We start from the raw sequence: 22,690 nt of genomic DNA on the forward strand, positions 1-22,690 counted from the left end.
AAGCAGTTCTGGGCTATAAAATGACTAATTTTTTTTAATAATTATATTATGAAATGGTTGTTCGGCATTCAAATTCTGTTCTGTGGTTCCGAGTTTGGACAAGAAAACAAAACAATGGTTTGATTCTCACAAACCAGAAGATAACGTGGCATGGAACTCTGACGCAGTGCTGGCTATTTTCAGCTACTGGGTTGGTGACACGTGTATCTGAGACGTGCTGATTGGCAAGTATTGGATTCTCTTATTGGGCAAGTGACACTGTGACGTGAGATTGCAGTGGAGGATTGCATGCAAATTAAAATGGGATTTATTGAAAGTGACCATTTACAACATGGGATGGCGGTGGAGAATAGAGAAGAGGAAACTAGTGGCGGTTAGCCCCATCACCATTTATAGAAAAAAGCAGAGGATTAATTTAGCAGAAGAAGCCATTTCCCGATCTGCATGCACAGCGAGAGAGAGAGAGAGAGAGAGAGTCTCAGAACAAGTGGGGGACTGAGTTTAGCTTTTAAGTCACCCAATCGTTCCATTTTGGCCTTTGGAGATCACAAACCTGATCATGTAAGCTTAGCTACTCTGACACTCTGTGACTTCTTCCATTGCTTCTCTCTCTCTCTCTCTCTCTCTCTAATTTATTAGCCACTAGACTTTCATTAATCTTGGGTTTTCTTAAAATTGTTAACTTGGCTAATTACCAAAAACAGAGTTAGTGAAGATAAGAAACCGCTCCACTCAAGAGTTGCAGGTTGTATCACACTGGTTTTGATTGGGGCAGGGCAGCAGTGTCTTTTTCATAAATGTAGGGGACCTGATTAGCCAAAACCTTAATTGGGGAAAGTAAATTTAATTCAATTCAATCCAAGTTGCTTTTGCATGCTGAGGGTCAATTGAGTGATTGGTTAATTACAAGAGATGATTAAATTTGGAGTTGGGAAGTGGAATCTTCTCTCTCTCTCTCTCTCTCTCTCTGTTATCTCTTCTGTTCCCAAGCCCATACACCCCTCTGTTTCAAGCACTCTATTTAATAATTATACTCAGAGACTCTTCACATTTTCCAACTCTTTGAGAGAAGTTAGCTTCTGAACTCTCTTATTTTCACTTTCTGATCAGACATACCACATTTTTCCGTCTTTCTCTTTCTTTCCTCTGTTCTCTCTGTCAATTTCTTCTCAACCCAACTCAACTATTTCTTCCACACTTTTTCAAGGTTAGTTCCTCAACACTATTTGGTTTTCTCAATTGGGTTTTTGTTCTTTTCCATTTCTCTCACAACATCAGTTTTTAATTTTTGTTTGCAGCCATGGAAGACGAGGATCAGAAAGGCACAACCCATGTTGATCAAGAAAGCAATGAAGAAGACAGAGACATAACAATCACCTCAAGAGTTTTTCCATGTCTCTTCTGTTCAAGAAAGTTTTACAGTTCTCAGGCCTTGGGAGGCCACCAAAACGCTCACAAAAAGGAAAGAACAGCTGCAAGAAAGGCCAAACGAGCTTCTGAATATGCATCCTCAATGAACTTTCCAATACTTTCACACACTACACAACCGCCAATGATTTTTGCTCCGAACCATCATCACCATCTAGGCCTCCAGCATCCTTCAATGTATATAACTGCTCATGCAGCCAACCTCAGATACTTTCCCAGCCCTCAGCAATTTTCATCCGACGGTTTCGGATCCAACGGTGGAGCCAAGTTTGAGAATTTAGTGTACTATGGTGGAAATTTCTCATCAAGCAATAACATTAACGGTTATAAGTGTGAGGAGGATGAGCAGAGTTTCTTGAATTGGCAAAGGAGCATAAGGTACAATGGCTTCAGTGGAGGAGGAGAAGGTTCCTCTCAACATTCTTCAGAGAAAAATGGCAATCACAGTCCTGGGATTGGTGATAAGGGTAAGGAGCAAAAGCTTGATCTTTCTCTGCATTTGTAGAAAATAGAGATGGTGTGGAATTGGATTATGGATATAGCAGCAGCTGCGTAGAGATCAAGTTGCAATTTTTGGTCCCAATAATAATTATGCATCTCTTTTAGCTTTAGTTAGTCATTTTTTAGGTCTTGTACTTGCCAATTATAATGGGATTTTACCATTTGGCCAATTATTTTGATGTATTAAATGGCAAAGACTAGGCATAGCTGGTCATTGTTCAAGAATATCTCCCTTTTAATTACAAATGTTGAACTCTACCCAAGTTTGAATCCCTCCTCTCCAGTTGATCAAAAAGAAAAGAAACCCTGCCTCTAGTTCATAATGTTTTGGTTAGAACAATTTCTAATTCTAACCCAAATGTGACTTTAATCCCAAACCCCAACTCATATCTGGGTTTGAATTGAATCTAACTTGAAACCCATATATGGATTTGAATATAACTTTGAGTTGCATTGGAGCATCTCCAAGGCTATAGGCAAATGAAGTAGGCAAAAGTTTACTATATAGACTAATGTGGCATGTTGCCTATTCAGTTGCCTCTTGAAAAAAAAATACTACTTTTTTACCTACCTACCTGCCTCTTCCCTTGGAGCATGAAAATGCCGATGTGGCAAGGCAAATGAGGTTTGCCCACTCTTTTATCTCTTCCTCGGAGATGCTCTACATCATTTTGGACCCAAAATATAAGAATTTGGATATTGCATCGGTTATGGGCTCATAGAACAAAGCTTAAAGCAAAGAAAAAAGCCCAACTCATACGACTGGAGCCATGAAACTTAGAGCGGAGGAGAAAGCTCAATGGCCTATATAACAAATGTTGGGCCAGCATAAAACAACGAGTATACTGCCGAATTGCCCCCTGAACTTGTACATAATTATCAATTTACCCCATGATCTTTTTTTTTAGCGAATTAAGGGCTCGAATTAAATTTTATTATCAATTTTCCCCTTGCCGTCCAAATTCTCAACATTTCATCCAATCTTCAGTTAAATGATTAAAAATAATTTTTGTTTTTTGGAAAAAATTTAAAAAAAAAAGGAGAAAGAGAAAAAGAAAAAAAAACCCTCCCCACAACCATCACCTTTCTTCCCCACCATCACCATCACACCTCTCCTCATCACCACAGCCAGCCAGGGACGTAGCCAGAAAAAAAACCCTCCGCACAACCATCACCTTTATTTCTCTCTTTACCCAACCCCTGGCAGCCACAACCACCCTCACCTCAATCTCTTTACCCAACCTCTCAAATTTTTCACTCTCCTGCTTCCCCACACAGAGTGACAGGCAAACCCTCAACGGCCCTAAATCAATAGTAGAAGAATCGAATGAACCTCAAGAAACCCTAACATTTCTGGCCGTACAGCTCCACCACTGAGCCCCAAAGATGCAAGACCTCGTAGACTTGTTACGCGAGTCCCTTGTGCTTCGGACCCAGAGCCGGGACGACGGAGGAGGAGGAGGAGGAGGAGGAGGAGGGTTCGGTGACCTGGTCGGGAAGATCGGCTCCAGCATTCGAAAATCGCAAATCGGGTTGTTCTCCAAGTCTCCGATTCGTGCTCTTCCTCCGGCTGCTTCGAAAGATGACGCGCAGCCGATTCGGTGGCACAAGGGCGAGTTGATTGGGTCCGGTGCGTTCGGTCGGGTCTATATGGGGATGAATCTTGACTCCGGAGAGCTAATAGCCGTGAAACAGGTCTGCCTAATACTTAATTTCGCGATTGGATTTGGTGTTTTGATGTTTTGGTACTGATTTTGTGCTTGTTACAGGTGTAAGGGCAGATAGATCGATAGAGAGGGCAGAGAGAAAGAGAGAGGGAGTCGTAGGGAGAGAGGGAAGAATAGGGTTTGGTTGCAGATAGAGAGAGAGAGGCAATAGTCGCATAGAGAGAGAAGAAAGGGCGGGTGGGTCCCACCCCTATGTTTATTAAAATGATTTTTTTTCATTTTATATGTCATACTATTTTATTTTACAGTATTTAATTATTTTTAATATATGAAATGACCAATTTGCCCTCATATTTAACGGCAAATTGGATGAAATGTTGATGATTTAGACGGCAGGGGGAACATTAATAATAAAATTTAATTTGAGCCCTTAATTCGCTAAAAAAAAAAAGATCAGGGGGTAAATTGATAGTTATATATAAATTCAGGGGGCAATTCGGCAATATACCCTAAAACAACAGATCCATCCACACATACATACGAGTGTAAAAACGACATGCCGTATAGGTGCCTTGCATGGAAAGCATTGTTTTAGGCATCATAAAGAAGAATCCTAATGGAGAAAATGAAACACTTGAATTATTCTCTCATGGCATCACAAACCAACTTTAAGAAGAGTGAAACACTTGAATTTGTTGGGTTTGCTTTTGCCAGCGGGAAAATAAACACAGGTCAGCACAACAATGAAGTAACATGGGTTGTGTGTTATGGTGGGTACAAAAAAAGCTATCACGATTCACATATATGGATAACACACCCCCATGTGGGCCAATAATGACATTCAACAACAAGGCTCAAACTCAAAAGGACACATAGATAGTACACGCGTACGAATATGATCCTCTGGCTGCATCACAAGAAAGCTCAATTAGGCAATTGTTGTGCTCATTGTAGATGGATTTTTCTGATACCATATCTGTCAATCTATATGTTTGACAATATATATATATATATATATATATATTTTTTGGGTATCCAATCTCCCTTCTATTATGCATTAAGTTTGTGTACACACTGAAGAGAAAACACGGTAGACTTATAACTCGTGAACTGAATAATGTGTGGATTTACAGTTCATTCCACAATCGTCCTACCGACCAAACTTTACTAACTTCCGGAGAACTGACATTTTTTGGTGATGAATTATGAATATGGAACAAGGTTGAGACTTGGAGGATTAAGTTAGGTTTTATGGATAGACAAAGATGGGACCTGGATTTGGTGTGTGTAGCAATAATGCAGGTGGGAAAATGAATTTTTCCGAGCTAAAAAGATAGGAGAAAAAACAATATGAGGGAGAAAGAAATAGTATATTCAGAGTTCATGGCATTAACGCCGCAGTCCAATCATCCAATGTATGGCAATTGTAAACTATATACCTCTTGGCCCTAACATGTCCACAATAATTCTCTCAAATATATATGTAACAATAATTTTTTTTTAAAATACATAATAAAAAAGAAAAGGCAAAAGGAATAAATTTACCAGAAAAAAATGACAAATTGAACTCGAAGATCTAACCCTCCATTTATAGGCGGAAATCATGGAGCAAACATTTCGGAAAGAAGTACAATATATCACTCCTTTAATTGGTTGAATATGTTTTTTTATTTATTATTATTAATTTTAGCTTTTAGCACATAAAATAGAAGAATATTCCAATATTTTTTTAATTATAAAAAGACTGATTATAATCGCCGAGAAGTAAATTAATCAATTAATCCTATGACTAAGTAATATATTAATGTGCCTACCCCATGTGAAAATAATAAGATAGGCAGATTCCTTCGCTTCTAATCACATGCCTATAACCTACAAGCCTACGTGCCGAGGAGAATGTATTTGACTTATCTTGGACACATCCAAATACTCAAAATGCAATAGCTTATACCACCTCTCATATCTCATTATCATCCTTCAATATTAATCCAAACAAATATTGTACCAAACGAAATAATATATTCCAAAAAAATATCATTGACTTTATCAACAATTAACATACATACATGCATAATATATTTATAGGTGTGTGTGTTTTAGTGGGTTGCACAACTTATTTTGGGGACGACTTTACATGCATGCACTAAAACATCAAAATCATTGGATCGATATGAAATAATTTTGCAGATGTACGTGGATTAGGTCAGTTGGCCGAGATAGTGTTCTTGTCCCTTGTACTTGAGTTTGATTCTCTTTCCAATACAGCAAAGTTGTTTAGAATATCCTCCTTGTCAAAACAAAAAAAAAAAAATATATGATATAGAAATTTGCCATAATTTTTTCTTGTTATCGTGCAATTAAGAGGTTGACGACTACTCAAGGAAAATAGAAAGACATAGATATATATTAGGCTAAATATTATTCTACAGAAACATGGGTTTACATAGATGCTTACCTCACGTCTGACAAAAAAAGCGGTTGAGTTAGGTACGTTTGATCATGTTTAATCAGACTTCTATTTCAATCACGACCCTCAAATTCAGCTTATTTATTGTTGAATAGTTTATTAGATTATCATCTATTTACGCAAGGGTTTCTTCTTTGTATAGTGTTTGTTGGTTTGTAATTAAGGGCAAATAAAGGTGTTAAATGTTGTAACTAACAAAATGATGAGCTTTTTTTGAGTTTGATTGATATCGCTGGATCTGGAGCCAATCTATCCAAATCTTGTAAGAACTGCCAAAGCTCAAAATGAGTGGATAAGATTGATTCATGAATGAATATGGTATATGATTAATTGAACGACAAATTCAGACACCTCACTCTTATGGGCTTATGGGTTGCGCAGTGGATTTCGATGTCCAATCAAATGGGATTTTCCCTGTCATTTTATAATGTGAAATTCTTTAGTTCGGAAAGTGGATCATATCACTCGTCTAACCACACATAAATAAGAGGATTCAATAACGTTATATTGATCTCATCTTAATGTAGGGAGTCATGCTTATTTATATGTGTGGTTAGACGAATGACATGATTCAATCACCCGACCAAAGAAAGTCTCCCCTACTAATTTCACCACTATTAAAGGTACAAAAAGGCTCAAATGTACAGATAAAAGAATGGAAAACCATTTAATGGCATTTTATGAGTATCAATATGGTGGCTGCATGGGAACATATGATCCTTCCTTGAAAATGGCAATTAGGGGATCTCTGTAAATTGCCACCATAATAATGCCAATATTAATAAATAAATAAAAATCAAAAAGCGACAATGCCAACGTTGCCAGGGTGGAAAATTAATTTGAGAATACAAATCTATTAAAATAAGGGAAAACCCATTAATTGGATTTGAGTACGGACGCTTACCGAAAGAACCGGTAACCTAGCAGATCGCAAAACTTTGATGCCGTACTCATTGGAATTTGGGAGGACACCTGTCAATTTCGTACTCTTTTATATTCGAGCCAGTTCATACACTTACCGAAAATTCAGTTACTCCCACGTGGCTGCGTGGCTCAAAAAGGCCGCGAGTATATTCCATTAGAACTCGCTGCGAGTACGCATGTGAACAAAGTTAAAAACAGCAGGTTCAGTATAAAAAACAATAGAAATAAATGAGCTGACGTGGGCTTTCGCGGTTGGCGGAGGCGTGAAGGGAGAGCAGATCAGAGAGGGTGCGGCACGTGATTGACCGACACACACACCTTCGACACGTGGCGGACTTAAAGAGAGATGGGAGAGTCTGTTCTCGACGGTTAAGGTGGTGGTAAAGGTTGTTAATATTGCTAAATAAACTCCAACTTTTGATATAAAAAAGAAAAAATTAAATTATCTGATCAAATATTAACTTAACCAGGGTTTTAAGTGAGTTTAGCGAAGTAATTAGGCCAACCCATTTCACTATATAAAGACGGCGCCATGACAACTTTTCTTTGACTCCATTTTCCTTCTTCCTCCATATTTTCCTCTCTGCAATTTTCAGAAACAGAGTGAGAGAGAGAGAGACATTGTTTCTCTGTGAGATATATACATAGATACAGAAAGAGAACGAAAGCTAGGTCTTCGGCAACAATGGGGGTCTCTCTGAGCTTGTTTTCATTACTTTCAACAATGGTGCTTCTTCTAGCTCTGCTTGTGAGCGCAGAGAATGAAAAGCTTGTAAATTCAAGGTATATTTATCTAAATTCAGCTGCATTTTAATTGGGTTGGCTCAATTTGGAGTCTTTGAATTTTGACTGCTCATTACATTATAATTTGTTTCTGATAGGTTCGTCGGAACAGAGGAGTTACAGAGCTCCAAGAATTCATCAATGGCAGACTGGTCAGTTTCAGTACTTTGTTTTTTTTTTTTCAGTTTCAGCTTCAGTGTCAGATCTTCAGGTGTAGTTTACTTCCGATCTGGACCGTCCAAATTGCTTAAAGGGTACAAGGTTAAGCCATTGGGATTGGATCTGAAGAATCTAGGCCGTTTATTTGGTTATCGTAGCTTTCCCCTGTTCTTGCTCCGTTCAAACTCAGAGCCTTTAACTTGACCTTGCTCTGACCTCTTATGATTTTTATTTTTTCACGTACGGAAGTACCCTTTTAATATGAATGCTTGAAGTAATTAAATTAATTTATAGTTAATCATCTCTCTTTTCCCATAATCAATTCTCTCTCCACGCTTATCGGGCGGTGCCTGTCTCTTTGTGCTTATTTTATTAGGTGGTTCACGTTAGTAACTTTTACTAACTCATTCTTAATTAAAAAAACCAAGAAGCAAACTTGTGTATGAAGATTTTAACTCAAGAGGTTAAGAGTAGTTATTTACGCACTCGAGGTGTTGTGTTCCCCGATATCGTTTATATAAAAAAATAAATACGATTCATGAAAATTAACTTGGTGGAAATAATTATCTGTTTGCAGGTCTGAAGAGGCTTTGAATGAGCATGCAGTGGATAATCCAGATGAGATTGCCTCTATGGTTGAAATGTAAGTCCCTGTTTGCTCTCTTTTTTGTGATTTGCATGTTACCCAAAAAAATATTTTATGATTTTATGGGGTCACACTCACAGAAAACAAGTGTCACATGGGATTTGTGCATAATTAATAAATCCCCCTTGTTTTTTTTACATGTCCTTTCCGCATGCCAATTTCCCCTCCCCTGCACGTAGATTAAATTCCCAGTCAAATAGTCAAAATCAATTTTACCGCGCAAAAACTCCAGTCAAAATGGTCAACACTTTAGAGGGAAGCTACCCAGTTAGGTTTAGATTTGGTCTCCTGCAATCTGTTTCTGTTCCTGCACATTAGGGTTTAGCATCCAAAAAGAATTGCCAAGGACCACTTTTTTGTAATTTTAACCCACCAATCTGTCATGGTCAAAAAGTACATGATTGAGTATCCAAAACGACACCGTTTTCAGGCATATAAAATATTCTCCAAAACAATATCATGTTAAGTTTCTGCTCTTTCTGGTGATACTAATTCTGTGTCATTATATTCTACAATGACTAATCCTAGTCTATTACTTTTATATAATATTCATAGCATATTATTATGATAATATAATGGGAATTTGGCTTTTAACTTTTTTGTTAATCGATTGGGTGAACTTGTGCTTTTTGGATTCTGGGGAAACAACCACCACGTTGGCATGTTCTTGCTGCACCATGCAGCAATCTCTCTTTCTCTCCCACATGCCCATGTCCCCAGATCCGTCCCTCACGCTTTTCCATTATTATTTTCTTGTCTTTTTTTTTTTTCTCTTTCCCATTCCTTATCCAATTCTCATTCCATGTACATTTAGCTTTATGTGCCAATACAATTGTTTGTGCACCTTTGCCTTCTAAATCCACTTCTTCACACCACCCTAAACTCTAAAGCCCCCTCCTCCCCATGTACCCCTCCATTTTCTTCACAGCAGCGATTTTCAACACTCCTGATATAATGACTAAACTTGGAGTGTCAAAATCGTTATTCAGTATAACGATTTCGACACTCTTTGTTTAATTTAAGATGTCGAAATTGAAAAACTGCTATGTCGGTATCGATTTTAAAACGACAAACCTTTCCACATGCCAATCATGGGAACCAAACCTGCATAATAGACATTTTCAGAATCCAATGTTTTATAAATGTGATGAATACAATGCACTCAAGAGTTAAAACCTATCATGATTTCACCCATCTCCTATGATTATTTTGTCTGGTCTATATAAATAAAAAGCAGTGTGAAAAACTGTTCATTTCACTATTTTTCTGTTTCTACTGTTCCATTCACTTATATACATAGATCATAATTCAACTTTCATGCAAATCCCACACAATTAGTGGGGTAGGCTAACATAAATTTTGCTCCCCATCACCAGCCTGGCAAGAGGCATAATCCCCCAAAACCACAGATCTGGTTTTGTTCTGAAAGACCTTTTTTTTTTTTCTTTTTTTTTTCTTTTTTTTTTCTCAGCAGAATTTTGCTTCAATTTTTTTAGACTGACAGAAACTACGTTGTTCAATGGGTCCTCCATGACCTCATTAAATGTCTCATTTTTTCTTAAAAAAATAATTTACCTCCACCGACACACAAGCCTACACCTCACCATTTATTACTTGTGTCACTATATTATGAAAATAAATAAAAATAGGACACCAAAAAAAAAAAACCCAATTTCCGTATGACCGTAACCCCTCTATCCGTATGTTTTATTTAATTGGCAATATCTTTTGTCCCTACCATTTATTCACATGGCCCCTAACACATGTGTGTGACAATATATTTTTTGGTTCACATGCTTTTTAATAATTACAAAAAGTTTCATTAATAATGGGATTTATTTTGTTTTATTTTTACTATTTTCAGGCGCATTCGGAATAGCACGGAGAGGAGAAATTTGGGATATTTTTCATGCGCAACGGGGAACCCAGTTGATGATTGTTGGAGATGTGACCCCCATTGGCAACTCCACCGCAAGCGCCTAGCCAACTGCGGCATTGGGTTCGGGCGCAATGCTGTGGGCGGCCGTGACGGTAAGTACTACGTCGTGAACAACCCTCGCGATGACGACCCGATCAACCCTAGGCCCGGAACCCTCCGCCACGCGGTCATCCAAGACCAGCCGTTGTGGATTGTGTTCAAGCGTGACATGGTGATCACGCTAAAGCAAGAACTCATCATGAACAGCTTCAAGACCATTGATGGGCGTGGGGTCAATGTCCACATTGCATATGGCGCCTGCATCACCGTTCAATTCATAACCAACGTCATCATCCACGGGCTGCACATCCACGATTGCAAGCCCACAGGAAATGCCATGGTCCGGAGCTCACCGAGTCATTATGGATGGAGGACAATTGCTGATGGGGATGGGATTTCCATTTTTGGGTCCAGCCACATTTGGATAGACCATAATTCTCTCTCCAATTGTGCTGATGGGCTTATTGATGCTATAATGGGCTCAACTGCAATTACCATCTCCAACAATTACTTTACCCACCATAATGAGGTGCACCCATTTTTACTTAATTCACCCTAATTTCTCAAGGTAATTAGTAGCTAATTAGAGACTAATTAAATTTTTAATGTTGGTAATTTGGAACAGGTTATGTTATTGGGTCACAGTGACTCTTACACAAGGGACAAGCTAATGCAAGTGACCATTGCCTACAATCATTTTGGTGAGGGGCTAATTCAAAGGATGCCAAGGTAAATATTTTTGAAGTAAATTTTTTTTTTTAAAAACTCCTATTTTCTTCTTGGTTTTTATTTTTATTGTTTTTCTAATTGGTCCCCAATTTAATTAATTTTGCAGGTGTCGGCACGGGTATTTCCATGTGGTGAACAATGACTACACACACTGGGAAATGTATGCCATCGGTGGAAGTGCTGAACCCACCATTAATAGCCAGGGCAACAGATATCTGGCTCCCAACAATGCCTTTGCCAAGGAGGTATAATTTTCAATAAAATAAAATAAAATAAGGAAGCTAATTTTCATATTTTTTTGAATACAAAAGATAGTACAAACTACAAGTTCCCCTTGTAGGGGTTTCAAACATGAGACCATTGATATACAAGTTTTTACTGGACTAAACCCCGTTGGCCAAGCTAATTTTCATATTGATGAGGATGATGAGGTTGGAATTTGACAATATTTGCAATTTAATTGATATTTTCAGGTGACACATAGAGTTGAAACAAATAACAACTGGAAGCACTGGAACTGGAGATCAGAAGGAGACCTGCTGCTCAATGGAGCCTATTTCATTGCATCAGGAGCTGGAGCTGCAGGCAGCTATGCCAGGGCCTCAAGCTTAGGGGCCAAGTCATCTTCCATGGTTGGCACCATCACAGCTGGTGCTGGTGTTCTTAGTTGCAGGAGGGGTTACCAATGTTAATTATCAATCCCATGAAAAAGAAACAGAAAAAAAGAAGGAAGAAACAAGAAAAGAAGGAAGAAAAGAAATTATTACTCATTCTTTCTTCCTTTAATTATTGGTGAGTTTGCAGCCATTATGTTTACATCCCTCCCCCACCCTATTTGTCCCCCAATCCAATATTTGAAAAAGTGTACATTTTTTTTCTTCTCTATTCTAGTGAACACATTTCTACCTTTTTGTACTCTGTTTTCTTTGGTCCATATAAATGAACTTTAGTCAATTAATGTGTGATGCACTCGAGGTTATGTGTTCAAACCTCCCAACCCAATAACGCTTGTATAAAATGTTGGTGCTTTGTGCTTCCCTTTATTGCAACAAAAACTTTATCAATGCATAATTCGCGTAGCCATGATGACTAGGCCACATTGTTTGCATGTGACCTTAAAAACATCAGCACATTTGATCCAACTAGTTTGTTTCAGATTTGCATGCAAAACCTAATGAAGCTGTCACCTCTTGGCTCTTGTCATGTGGTTAGGCAGGAAAACGAAAACAAAAACAGAATAAAACCCAATAATCTGATAAGCTAAAATAATAATAAAACATGAAAAATATAAAATAGGTAGCTTAGACCTTCTTGATTCTTACAAAGATGATTATGCGTGTTATGTCTTAACAGATTGTTTTATAGTGAAACATTTATCTTCTGCATCAAAATTGCAGCATAAACATAAATATATTGAGATTTCATAAATTCCAGCACACTGCTTGAGAAGGGTACTAAGAGAAAGCATTGTCATAAAATACATTTAGAGCATGAATTGATTTTCATCCTTGAAATATGACCACCATATAAAGACACTATCATCACCATCAACTACAATGCTCTACTGAATGAGAGATAGACAAGATTATCAATTAAAGTCATAATTTTAACATTTGGGAAATGGAAGCTCAAAATGGGGTGCCAATCTCACTCCTTGTCTCTGTGGGGCTGTACAAAGTGGACCTATTCCTTGGTCTGTTCTCCTCCAACTGCTTCACAACTTCATCCATGGAGGGTCTAACTGAAGCAACCGGAGCACAGCAACCCATTGCAAGTTTCAGTGCCTGAACCAAACCTTCTTCCATGGGACTCCTTACCCCCTTCAACACCTCCACATCGAAAACCTCCAATGTTGTCTCCTCCAAAACCGCGACTTTCACCATCGAAGGCAAATCCACAAACTCACCACTCCTCCCAGTTTTACCAGGCTTCTTGCCTATTAAAACCTCCAGTAGCAAAATTCCAAATGCATAAACATCTGTCCTGGAATTACATTTCTTCATCTTTTGAAGTTCTGGTGCCTTGTAACCATCATTCTTTGCGACGGTCACCATTTCATCAGCTACGGAAGGGATCATAAGCTTGTCAAGCCCAAACTCAGTGAGCCTAGCTACAGAAAACTCATCCACAAGCACATTCTTAGATCTTACAGTCCCATGAGTAATAGGTGTTTCAAGACCAGTATGAAGATATGCTAGTCCTCTAGCTATACCCAATGCAATCTTGTGACGCCGAGCCCAGTTCAGCACAGGTTTGCCTGCTCTGGTTTCTGCATCCAACCAAAACAGATGAAAAGTTAGTTAAATGAATCTGCAGTGAGTGTCCACAAGTAACCAAATAGACAGAAAATAACCTGTCGATTTCCCTACAGGTCATTGATTGTGCAAGACCAGGTCCAAAGAGATTTTGAAGTTGCTTAAGTTGAGTGGGCCTACAAATAATATGTTGCTGCTAATTCTTCTAAAGTAAGTGGGCTTCTATGAACTTCGGAACTGACTCTTACAGAACAGTAAAGTGAGGGTTCCTGTAATTAAGTTTCCACTCTTTCATATCCATGGAAATTGTATAAGTAATCCTATGGTGGTTGTGGAAATCCTTTCAGGTATGACAAGGGCAGTGAACCATGTAAACGCTTGTTTTTTTGTGTGTTATCATGCTACAAATATCTATCGCTCCAAACTAACCAAATATGAGACAATTGATGATTTTAAATGTTTTAACAATCACAAGAGGCCAAAGACATACAATTGGAAGTATTTAGAGATCTATCAGTTACAAGACAAAAAAGACTCAAAGTATTTTAAGGCTCATTTCTTTGTAAAATATGGCAAAGACTATAAACTATTCAATCTCACAGGATAATTGCAAAGCAACAAAGTAGAGAGAAAAGCAAGAAAAATATGCATACCATGTAAAAGATCATGAAGGGTTCTGTGAGGAAGATGATCATATATCAGAAGCTTCTCCCCTCTCTTCCCCTGATAGAAAGCTCTCAGTGGAATCAAATTCTCGTGGCGAATCCTTCCCAATTGCTTTACCACAGGTACGCAAGAACTCCCATCCTTGCAACTACCTTCCCTCAACAACCTCAAAGTAATGGTCCCTCCATCTGAAAGTTTTGCCTTATAAACAGTCCCATAGCTGGTCTTCTCCAAAACTTGTCCTGTGGCATTCAACACATCATCTAATGTCAAATGCTCGCCGCCCTGAAACAAGATAAGCCTTCCCTGATCACCAGCTCCACCACCACCGCCACCACTTTCTTCATCTTCTTCTTCCTCCAACTCATCTTCACTCTCTGCCCTGCTGTTCTTCTTCTTGTTTTGCACATACCCAATTAACAATGAAACAAAAACCACAGTTGCAGCCATCAACCCAATAACAATACCAGCAATTGCTCCAGGGCTCAACCCAGAGCTTCCACTACAACTTTTCAAAGGTAACCCACAAAGTCCAGGGCTGTTTCCCTCAAAATCCTCCACACCAAACTTTGATCCACCAAAAACTGGCAACACTCCACTAAAATTATTGTGTGAAAGGTTCAATTTTTCGAGGTTCAACTGAGCTAAACTCGCGGGAATTGGACCCGAAAACATGTTATTCCCAAGATCAAGTTCTTTAAGCCCACCAAATTGGGTAACAAATTCAGGGAAATTCCCTGAAAACTTGTTCTCACCAAAATCAAGAACCTGCAAATTTTTGCAGGTAGAGTTTGGCAATGCAGGTTCAGGAAGAGACCCAGATAGTGAATTAGCATGAAGCCTAAGTGAAACCAGATTATCACACAAGTTCCATATAGATGGTGCTAAATCCCCATTCAACAAATTGTTGCCCAAATCAATGTCAGAGAGGGAAGAGCTGTACCCAAGCTCCAGAGGGATAGTTCCACTCAGAAAATTGATGTTAAGGTACAAACTTTTGAGCATAGAGAACTCACCCAGCTCTCTAGGGAGTGAACCTGAGAGATTGGCAGATGGGAGCTGAAGAGAGAAAAGGTGAAGAGATGGGTCTCTGGAAAGAGAGAGATTTGTCCATTGGGGTGAAGAGAGGTCATTGCAGAGCAAAGGGGAGCCATTGGAGAAGACCCATTTGAGGCCTCTCCATTGGCAAAGAGGAACAGAGGAATTCCATGAAGATAAGAGTAAGTTCTGAGTGTTACCTTGCAGTGAAGCTTTGATATCTCCCAAGAGAAGCTCAACATCTGCAGAGTGAGAAGAAGAAGAAGAAGAAGAAGAAGAAGAAGAAGAAGATGTAGAAGCAGACTCAGTGGGTGAGCTAATATTCAACCCTACAACGAAGTAGAAGAGGAAAATGTGGAGAAAGAAACGTTTCAAAATCTCCATGAATGAAGCAGAGACAGAGACAGAGACAGAGACAGAGTGAAAGAGGAAAGGTGGTATTGTAGTGGTGGGCAGTTCAAAGAAGCTCTCTTTTTTTGAAAAGCTGACAGAGTGTTGACTATGAGCAATCTCCTAGTCTATTATCTATAGGGTCTTGATTTGATTACACAGTCATATGAATTCGTACCATGTTGATTATCCACCGTCGGATTTATACAAAAAGTTTCAAACTTTATCAGAAGATAATCATACTGTGAGGACCATTACAGCTGATCTTTATTCTCATTCTCATAGGATGACAAACAAAACACTTCTCACTTCATTCAATAAATTATTGGGTTTGCTTTTGATATTTAATCCTGTTCTGCACGGTGCACGCTCACCTTTGGAATTAGTTGGTTTTTTTAAGTTCATAGGGTTGCAGGAGGGTTGCTTTGTTTGAGGGAAAGAAAGCTTGGCTGTGCAAGAAGCCACCAAGTCTTGTCTTTTCAAGGCAAAGTGTAAGTGCAGGTGTATGCAAGTTGTCGTGGTCCTTAATCTAGTGCTATACACGTGTCCATCATCTTTGACTCAGAATTGACTCGTTGACTGAAGGGTGGAGATGGTGAGTGAGTGTCGGCTTTGATGGTCTTTGATCCGCCGCATCCAGTGGGTCCTCATGCTTGTGGTTGACAGGTTGTGGGTCAGATTTCACAAATCAAAGCTGCAAAAGTTTAGCAGAAGTGGAAGAGGTTAACATTTTTTTCGGACAAAAGTAGAAGAGGTTAACATGAAAATGGATAAAGGAGGGGTGTTAAAGGTGCTGTTCACATGTAGTGAGTTCCACCTATCCATCCTGTGGGTCATGCTGAAATTTAGTATTGATTTTTCCCTTGAATTGTTCAGAATTTTAGAATATACTAGAATCCAATGTACTAGCTTGGGAGTTTCCTTTGACAGAAAATCATATTCTCTCTTATTAGACAAGCGATATTAGACAAGAATCGACCCTAAAAACTCGGGTGCATGGTAAATGCTTTTAATCAATTAAGCTACAAATTTTTTGTAAGAAGTGGAAATTAATTTCACGAAATAATTTCATGGCATTTCTGTTCAAACTCACGCCAGTTTATGCCAAATTAATCATTCATTTTCTGGCATGGTTTTTATCATCCATCCATTTCTTAATTAGATTCTTCTAAGATAATTAAGTTTATTGGAAGTTGTATGTTAAGTGGTTGGCAGCCAATGAAACTTAAAGTATCAAAGGAGATTTTGTTATCTTTCTCAGTCGACCACTTGTTCAGCATGGTGGAGACACACTGATTGCTTCTTTTCGGCTGCACCCTAATGATGCAATGAAGCAAAGATACAGAAATCATTCTTCCAATTTAAATTTAAATGTTCACAGCAGATTGAGTTCCTTGACTATTCATAAGTAAATCCAGATTATCACCATAAACTCACTTTTTTTGTTTCCCCAAATTGAATTGCTGAATCATTCTGTTTAATGATTTCTGCTTTCTGAAAACCCTTTTGTCTATGCTTGCATGCGACTAGGCTGAAGATTTTGGGATTTTGACTTTCAGGTTATTCTAATGAAATGTGTCTTGCTCTGGACAAAGTGTGGAAATTAAAGGTTCACTCATAAACTCTAGGAAATTGTCCATGGCAATGAGTACGCATGCACCATTCTGAGGAAAACTTCATGTCACACATCACACATTTGTACATTTCATCAAGTAACACAAACAAGGGTTAGCTTAGGAGAAGAATCTAAATACAGTTGAAATGATTATATGTAGGGTTCTTTGACAGACAATTGCAAAAAATAACTGCAAATTGCATTTCTTGTTGACAAATTACCAGTAGTCCATGCAAGAGCATAACCCCTGCTCGAAGTGGTGGAAGCGCTTGCGGTCGCGGACGATAATCTTGCGTTCATAAATTTTTGAAATCAACTTTAGAGAAGAGTGACAATCTTCACATATGCGCAGGTTCTTAACTATTCGAAGAGGGGTTTGAGGGGCTGTACTGATTAAGCCAAAGGCAGTTGCAATCTTCTCACTGTGATAATGCAAAACACTTTGTTTTTCTTCTTCATCCATGTTGAGCAACACTTGAGTGGTGTCAGGCCTGTGGCCTTCTAAGCTCAACTGGTTGGAGATTTCCTCTAACATTGAATGGATTTCTCTGGCTCGAGGATGCGATTCGTCTTCCACCACAAACTCGTGAATCACTCCATCAAGCTCAATCGAACTGCCTCCCGGATCTTTCCTAATGTCCATATCCTTCATCTGCAATCTAACCTTTGCAACCGCCTCCCAATTTCCCAAAGAGGCATACATGTTTGAGAGAGCAACGTATGATCCACTGTCATGAGGAGCCAAGTCCATCAAAACCTCTGCCACGCGTTTGCCCATGTCGATGTTCCCTTGCTTCTTGCAAGCTCCGAGCAACGCCTTCCATGTAACATCATCCGGCTGAATTGGCATGTTTAGTATAAGCTCTTCAGCTTCTTCTAACAGTCCAGCACGACCTAACAGATCAACCATACACCCATAATGCTCAACTCTAGGTTCTAAGCTAATTACATTAACCATGTGGTTGAAGAATGATCTGCCCTGCTCCACCAAACCTGCATGGCTACAAGCACTCAAGATACCAATATATGTTACATCACTAGGCACCACACCAGCCGGTTCCATCTTTCTAAAATAATCTAGAGCATCTTCCACTCGACCATGCATAGCAAGTCCACTAATCATGGCATTCCAAGTAATCACATTCTTTTTAGGCAGTTTCTCAAAAACTAGAAGTGCCTTCTCAATGCTCCCACACTTAGAATACATATCAACCAATGCAGAACCAAGCACATCATCAATCTCGATTCCGTTCTTACTGGCATACAAATGTATCCATTTCCCTAGTTCAAGTGCACCTAGCCGTGATATCGCAGGTAGGACACTAACCAAAGTCACATAATTTGGATATACATTCTCAATCTGCATATCACGGAACAAATCTAAGGAATCCTTAAAAAACCCATTTTGCGCATAACCAGATATCATCACATTCCATGACACTACACTTCTCTGAGGCATTTTATCAAACAGCACCCTAGCAGCTCTAATATCCCCAACTCTCACGTACCCATCAACTATCACATTCCACAAAACCACATTACCCTCTTGCTTCCTCTCATTCAAATGACCACAAACAACAACACTCCTAGAAAACAATAAATGTGCATCCTCCATAACCTTACACATAACATACATCCTCACAAGATTGCTAACAACAAACTCATCGGTATCCAATCCAAACTTCAAAACCATCCCATGAACACACTTGCCCACTCCAAGATTCCCCATTTTAGCACAGGCTTTCAACACAGAAGGGAAGGTGAACCTATTGGGACCCACAAATCCATAAGAAACCATTTGAGAAAACAAAAGCAGAGCCTCAAGTGGGTGCTCATCAACAGAGCTCTCAGCAAGAGCTCTGATGATGGTGTTCCAAGAAAAGCAATTGGGTGTTTGCATATGGTTGAAAACAGAGCGAGCCCATTCGATATTGCGGTGAGCTGAAAGCGCATAGAACCGGAGGATTTCGGCGGCGGCAAGAGGGTCGTGGATTTGGCGGGTTTTGATGAAGAGGGCGTGGACTTGATGCAAGTCTCTGATGGTTTTGCATGCTGTGATTTGTGGGAAGAGTGAAGATGGGTGGTGCGGTGGTGGAGTTGTGGGCTTGAAGATGGTGGAGTTCATGGGATTTTGGTCAATGAGAAAATTTGAGCTCAACTCTGTGGATAGATTGCAATTTTCATGAAGCTTGTCATATAATCCAGTTGAGCTTTATTAGTTTTCAGATAATTCATATGAAAGATCTTAAATTTTTGGAATATTTTAAGGTTTCTAAGAGAAAGGCTCAAGCTTTTTAAAGTTGGTCCAATTCTATTCATAATTTTATATCCAATTCTTATCATATACACAAAAATACGAGTATTTCATTTTCAAAATATCTTCTAAGGCTACAAAAGTAATAAGTTTTGATGGGTAAGATTTTTCCATTGGACTCTTTTGTTTTTCCGTTTTAAGAGAAACAGACAAATGAATTGTCCTGTGTACTCATTACACGCATATACAGAACCATACGAGACTGAGAACTTTACCTTGTATACAGTGTGTTCATTTCTAAACAAAACTGGGAAACTTTGGCTTCATTAACCCCCATATTCTACAAAATGTCGTCTACTGCTGGCCTTGTGATCCCCTGCAAAGGTACCAACAAAAAAGTTTCTTAATTTTTAAGCCATTTCAGTTTATTGATCATCTTTCTGGTTCGCATCTTGAATTGGGTAGGTAGCAAAATTGATTCTTTTTCTCACAATCGTTTTTGCTTCCTTTGGGTTTCATAATTTCATAGCAATTTATGATTTTGTTAAAAGATGGGAGGCTTTTTGTCCTTTGCTTTTGTAGCTGCAGTTGCATGGGAAGCAGGGAAGCCATTGGTGATAGAGAAGGTGGAGGTTGCTCCACCCCAGGCCATGGAAGTGAGGGTCAAGATAAAGTATACCTCACTTTGTCGCACTGATCTCTACTTCTGGGAAGCCAAGGTAATTCAACCAAGCATGTATATATGATTCTATGGATTAATATTTTCGTTTACTTTATTATAATTAGAAAACAGTTGCTAGGTTCTGAAAACTTCATATGATTTCATTTTAGTGTTGGAGTGAGTTGCTTGTGGTTTGAAATTAATAATAGAGTGGTACAGCCAATTTAGTCATTTTTCGTGGTGAAATGTCATGAAATCGAAAATGGAATTGGGATGCGGTTCTAGAACAGTTACAGGATAATTTTTTCTTAGCCCCTGTGAATTTTGCCAACAAAATCTAAAGCATATGTGAACTCTGACAACAAAATGCACTTTTCTTCTTTCCTTCTCTGGCATGTGGCTGATCATCTTCCTCCTTTATAAGTTTAAGTTTATTTATTTGTTTCATCTTTCTCTTCTGGGATTTCAGGGTCAGACACCACTGTTCCCTCGAATCTTCGGCCATGAAGCATCTGGGTATGTTGTTTAATGTTAAGTTTACCTAATGCTCTAACTTAGGGACGTCATGTTTTTAACCGAATATTGTGCTCCAAAACAGTTTGAGAGGTGTTTAATGGCTTTCTAGTCGTGATTCTCTTTGTTTTTCCTTGCTTGCAAGTCTGACTTAGTCCAAATTAAGAATCCAAATGCATATTTTTTTAACAGAATTGTTGAGAGTGTTGGGGAAGGAGTTGAAAACCTCCAGGTTGGTGATCATGTGCTACCAGTTTTCACGGGAGAATGCGGGGACTGTGCGCATTGCAAGTCTGAGGAAAGCAATATGTGTGACCTGTTAAGAATTAATACAGACAGAGGGGTCATGCTTAGTGATGGGAAACCAAGGTTTTCTATCAAGGGGACTCCCATTAATCACTTTCTTGGCACATCCACCTTCAGTGAATATACTGTTGTTCATTCAGGCTGTCTTGCCAAGATCAATCGCCTGGCACCTTTGGATAAAGTTTGCATCCTTAGTTGTGGCATCTCAACAGGTTTGGTGTGATACTCAAAGCATTATGGTTATGATTTATGTATCCAAACATTCCATAATTAATCGTTTGTGTGATATTTTCTTTATAAATTTCAGGCTTGGGTGCCACCCTGAATGTAGCAAAACCGAAGAAGGGATCTTCAGTTGCTGTCTTTGGACTTGGGGCTGTTGGCCTGGCTGTAAGTTTTGGGAAACTTTTGTTCATCAAATCCTTAATTCCAATAGTTGCATTTATTTCCTTTTCCGTATTTTTACTGATATATTTTTGTCTAGGCTGCTGAAGGTGCAAGAATTTCTGGGGCATCACGGATTATTGGGATCGACCGAAATCCCAAGAGGTTTGAGGAAGGTATTTAAAATATTGTCCATTGTCCTCTACCATGGTTTTAACAGGTAGTTTCATGGAAAAACGTAGAAACAAATTCTTGCTTAAAACCTTTTCTTTTTCCTGGTTTAGCCAAGAAATTTGGAGTAAATGAGTTTGTGAATCCAAAGGACCATGACAAACCAGTGCAAGAGGTGAAAAACAATTCTTTATTTGTATCAGATGTTGCTACATCAATCCACATAGATAGTTAAGTTATATCCAACCTTCAAATTGATGTTTGTAATCAACAGGTTATTGCTGAGATGACAAACGGTGGAGTTGATAGGAGCTTAGAATGCACAGGCAATATTGATGCCATGATATCGGCTTTTGAATGTGTTCATGATGTATGTTTTCTGGATTACAGCAGCTACATTTTGATTGCTAATATTGTAGATACAATGTGGCCTAGTTGTGTTGGTTCCATGATGAAAAATTGAATAATTGTGTTCTGGGTTAGGCTTCAGACTTTGGTGGCTCCAATCATTGATGACCTGTGTGTGTTAGTTTATCTTTAACACTTGTCTATCTACATTCTACCCTCAGCTGCATCTACAGTCATGAGCTTATATGTTTTAATTGGCATCACAGGGATGGGGTGTGGCTGTGCTTGTTGGAGTTCCGAACAAGGATGCAGTCTTCATGACTAAGCCGATTAATGTGCTGAATGAAAGGACGCTTAAAGGAACATTTTTTGGGAACTACAAACCTAGGACAGACCTTCCCTCTGTTGTGGACATGTACATGAACAAGGTAACATCATTTTCTTCTAAGATTTTCGTTTACTTTATCAGGCGTTCAATTCGTTTGTCATGGATTCTAATGAACAAAGCATTTCTCCTTTTCACTTTCCAACAGGAACTGGAGGTAGAGAAGTTCATAACTCATCGAGTTCCTTTCTCCGAGATCAACAAAGCCTTTGATTACATGGTGAAGGGGGAAGGATTGCGATGCATCATTAGCATGGAAGAGTAGCTGCTATCAGTTCATAATTAAACTTCAATAAGTTTCTTTGATGAACAGCTTTAAGAATTCAACAAAGTACGCAGTTTCACACTGCTTAAGCAATATTTTGTGTAACCTGACATGGAAACTATGAACAGCTTTAAGTATTTTTCCCAGTATTGGTTCC

At 38.8% G+C, this 22,690-nt stretch overlaps 5 protein-coding genes across 7 annotated transcripts; 3 read left to right on the forward strand and 2 right to left on the reverse strand.

The window, feature by feature from the left end:
* Positions 1 to 15: 15 nt before the first annotated feature.
* On the forward strand, positions 16 to 1,965 carry LOC110774575 (uncharacterized). Its single transcript, XM_021979132.2, has 2 exons — positions 16 to 1,207; positions 1,299 to 1,965. The coding sequence occupies exon 2, from the start codon at positions 1,301 to 1,303 to the stop codon at positions 1,931 to 1,933; it is 633 nt and encodes a 210-aa protein (XP_021834824.2). The 5' UTR covers positions 16 to 1,207; positions 1,299 to 1,300; the 3' UTR covers positions 1,934 to 1,965.
* Positions 1,966 to 7,525: 5,560 nt separating this feature from the next.
* LOC110774574 (putative pectate lyase 8) lies at positions 7,526 to 12,236 on the forward strand. The gene is made up of 7 exons (XM_021979131.2): positions 7,526 to 7,770; positions 7,869 to 7,922; positions 8,507 to 8,572; positions 10,440 to 11,082; positions 11,179 to 11,282; positions 11,389 to 11,527; positions 11,756 to 12,236. The coding sequence occupies exons 1-7, from the start codon at positions 7,673 to 7,675 to the stop codon at positions 11,972 to 11,974; spliced, it is 1,323 nt and encodes a 440-aa protein (XP_021834823.2). The 5' UTR covers positions 7,526 to 7,672; the 3' UTR covers positions 11,975 to 12,236.
* Positions 12,237 to 12,673: 437 nt separating this feature from the next.
* On the reverse strand, positions 12,674 to 15,740 carry TMKL1 (transmembrane kinase-like 1). The gene is made up of 2 exons (XM_021979130.2): positions 14,191 to 15,740; positions 12,674 to 13,551 (listed from the first exon to the last, which is right to left on the reverse strand). The coding sequence occupies exons 1-2, from the start codon at positions 15,623 to 15,625 to the stop codon at positions 12,911 to 12,913; spliced, it is 2,076 nt and encodes a 691-aa protein (XP_021834822.2). The 5' UTR covers positions 15,626 to 15,740; the 3' UTR covers positions 12,674 to 12,910.
* A 1,572-nt stretch (positions 15,741 to 17,312) lies between these two features.
* On the reverse strand, positions 17,313 to 19,535 carry LPA66 (Pentatricopeptide repeat (PPR) superfamily protein). Its single transcript, XM_021979133.2, has one exon. It carries the CDS (start codon positions 19,369 to 19,371, stop codon positions 17,464 to 17,466), a length of 1,908 nt encoding a protein of 635 aa, XP_021834825.2. The 5' UTR covers positions 19,372 to 19,535; the 3' UTR covers positions 17,313 to 17,463.
* Positions 19,536 to 19,716: 181 nt separating this feature from the next.
* On the forward strand, positions 19,717 to 22,679 carry LOC110774577 (alcohol dehydrogenase). Of its 3 annotated transcripts, none has more exons than XM_021979135.2 (10): positions 19,717 to 19,884; positions 20,089 to 20,219; positions 20,631 to 20,677; positions 20,867 to 21,192; positions 21,288 to 21,370; positions 21,465 to 21,540; positions 21,649 to 21,710; positions 21,810 to 21,905; positions 22,150 to 22,311; positions 22,417 to 22,679. In XM_021979135.2, the coding sequence occupies exons 1-10, from the start codon at positions 19,848 to 19,850 to the stop codon at positions 22,531 to 22,533; spliced, it is 1,137 nt and encodes a 378-aa protein (XP_021834827.1). In that variant the 5' UTR covers positions 19,717 to 19,847; the 3' UTR covers positions 22,534 to 22,679. The 3 variants fall into 3 exon arrangements, with proteins under 3 accessions (XP_021834827.1, XP_021834826.1, XP_088102137.1); XM_021979134.2 differs by having other exon boundaries at positions 19,718 to 19,884; positions 20,083 to 20,219; XM_088246011.1 differs by having other exon boundaries at positions 19,730 to 19,961; positions 20,083 to 20,219.
* The last annotated feature ends 11 nt before the right edge of the window (positions 22,680 to 22,690 follow it).

Source organism: Prunus avium, chromosome 8, assembly GCF_965620075.1.
Source record: "Prunus avium chromosome 8, drPruAviu1.hap1.1, whole genome shotgun sequence".
Taxonomy (NCBI): Eukaryota; Viridiplantae; Streptophyta; class Magnoliopsida; order Rosales; family Rosaceae; genus Prunus; species Prunus avium.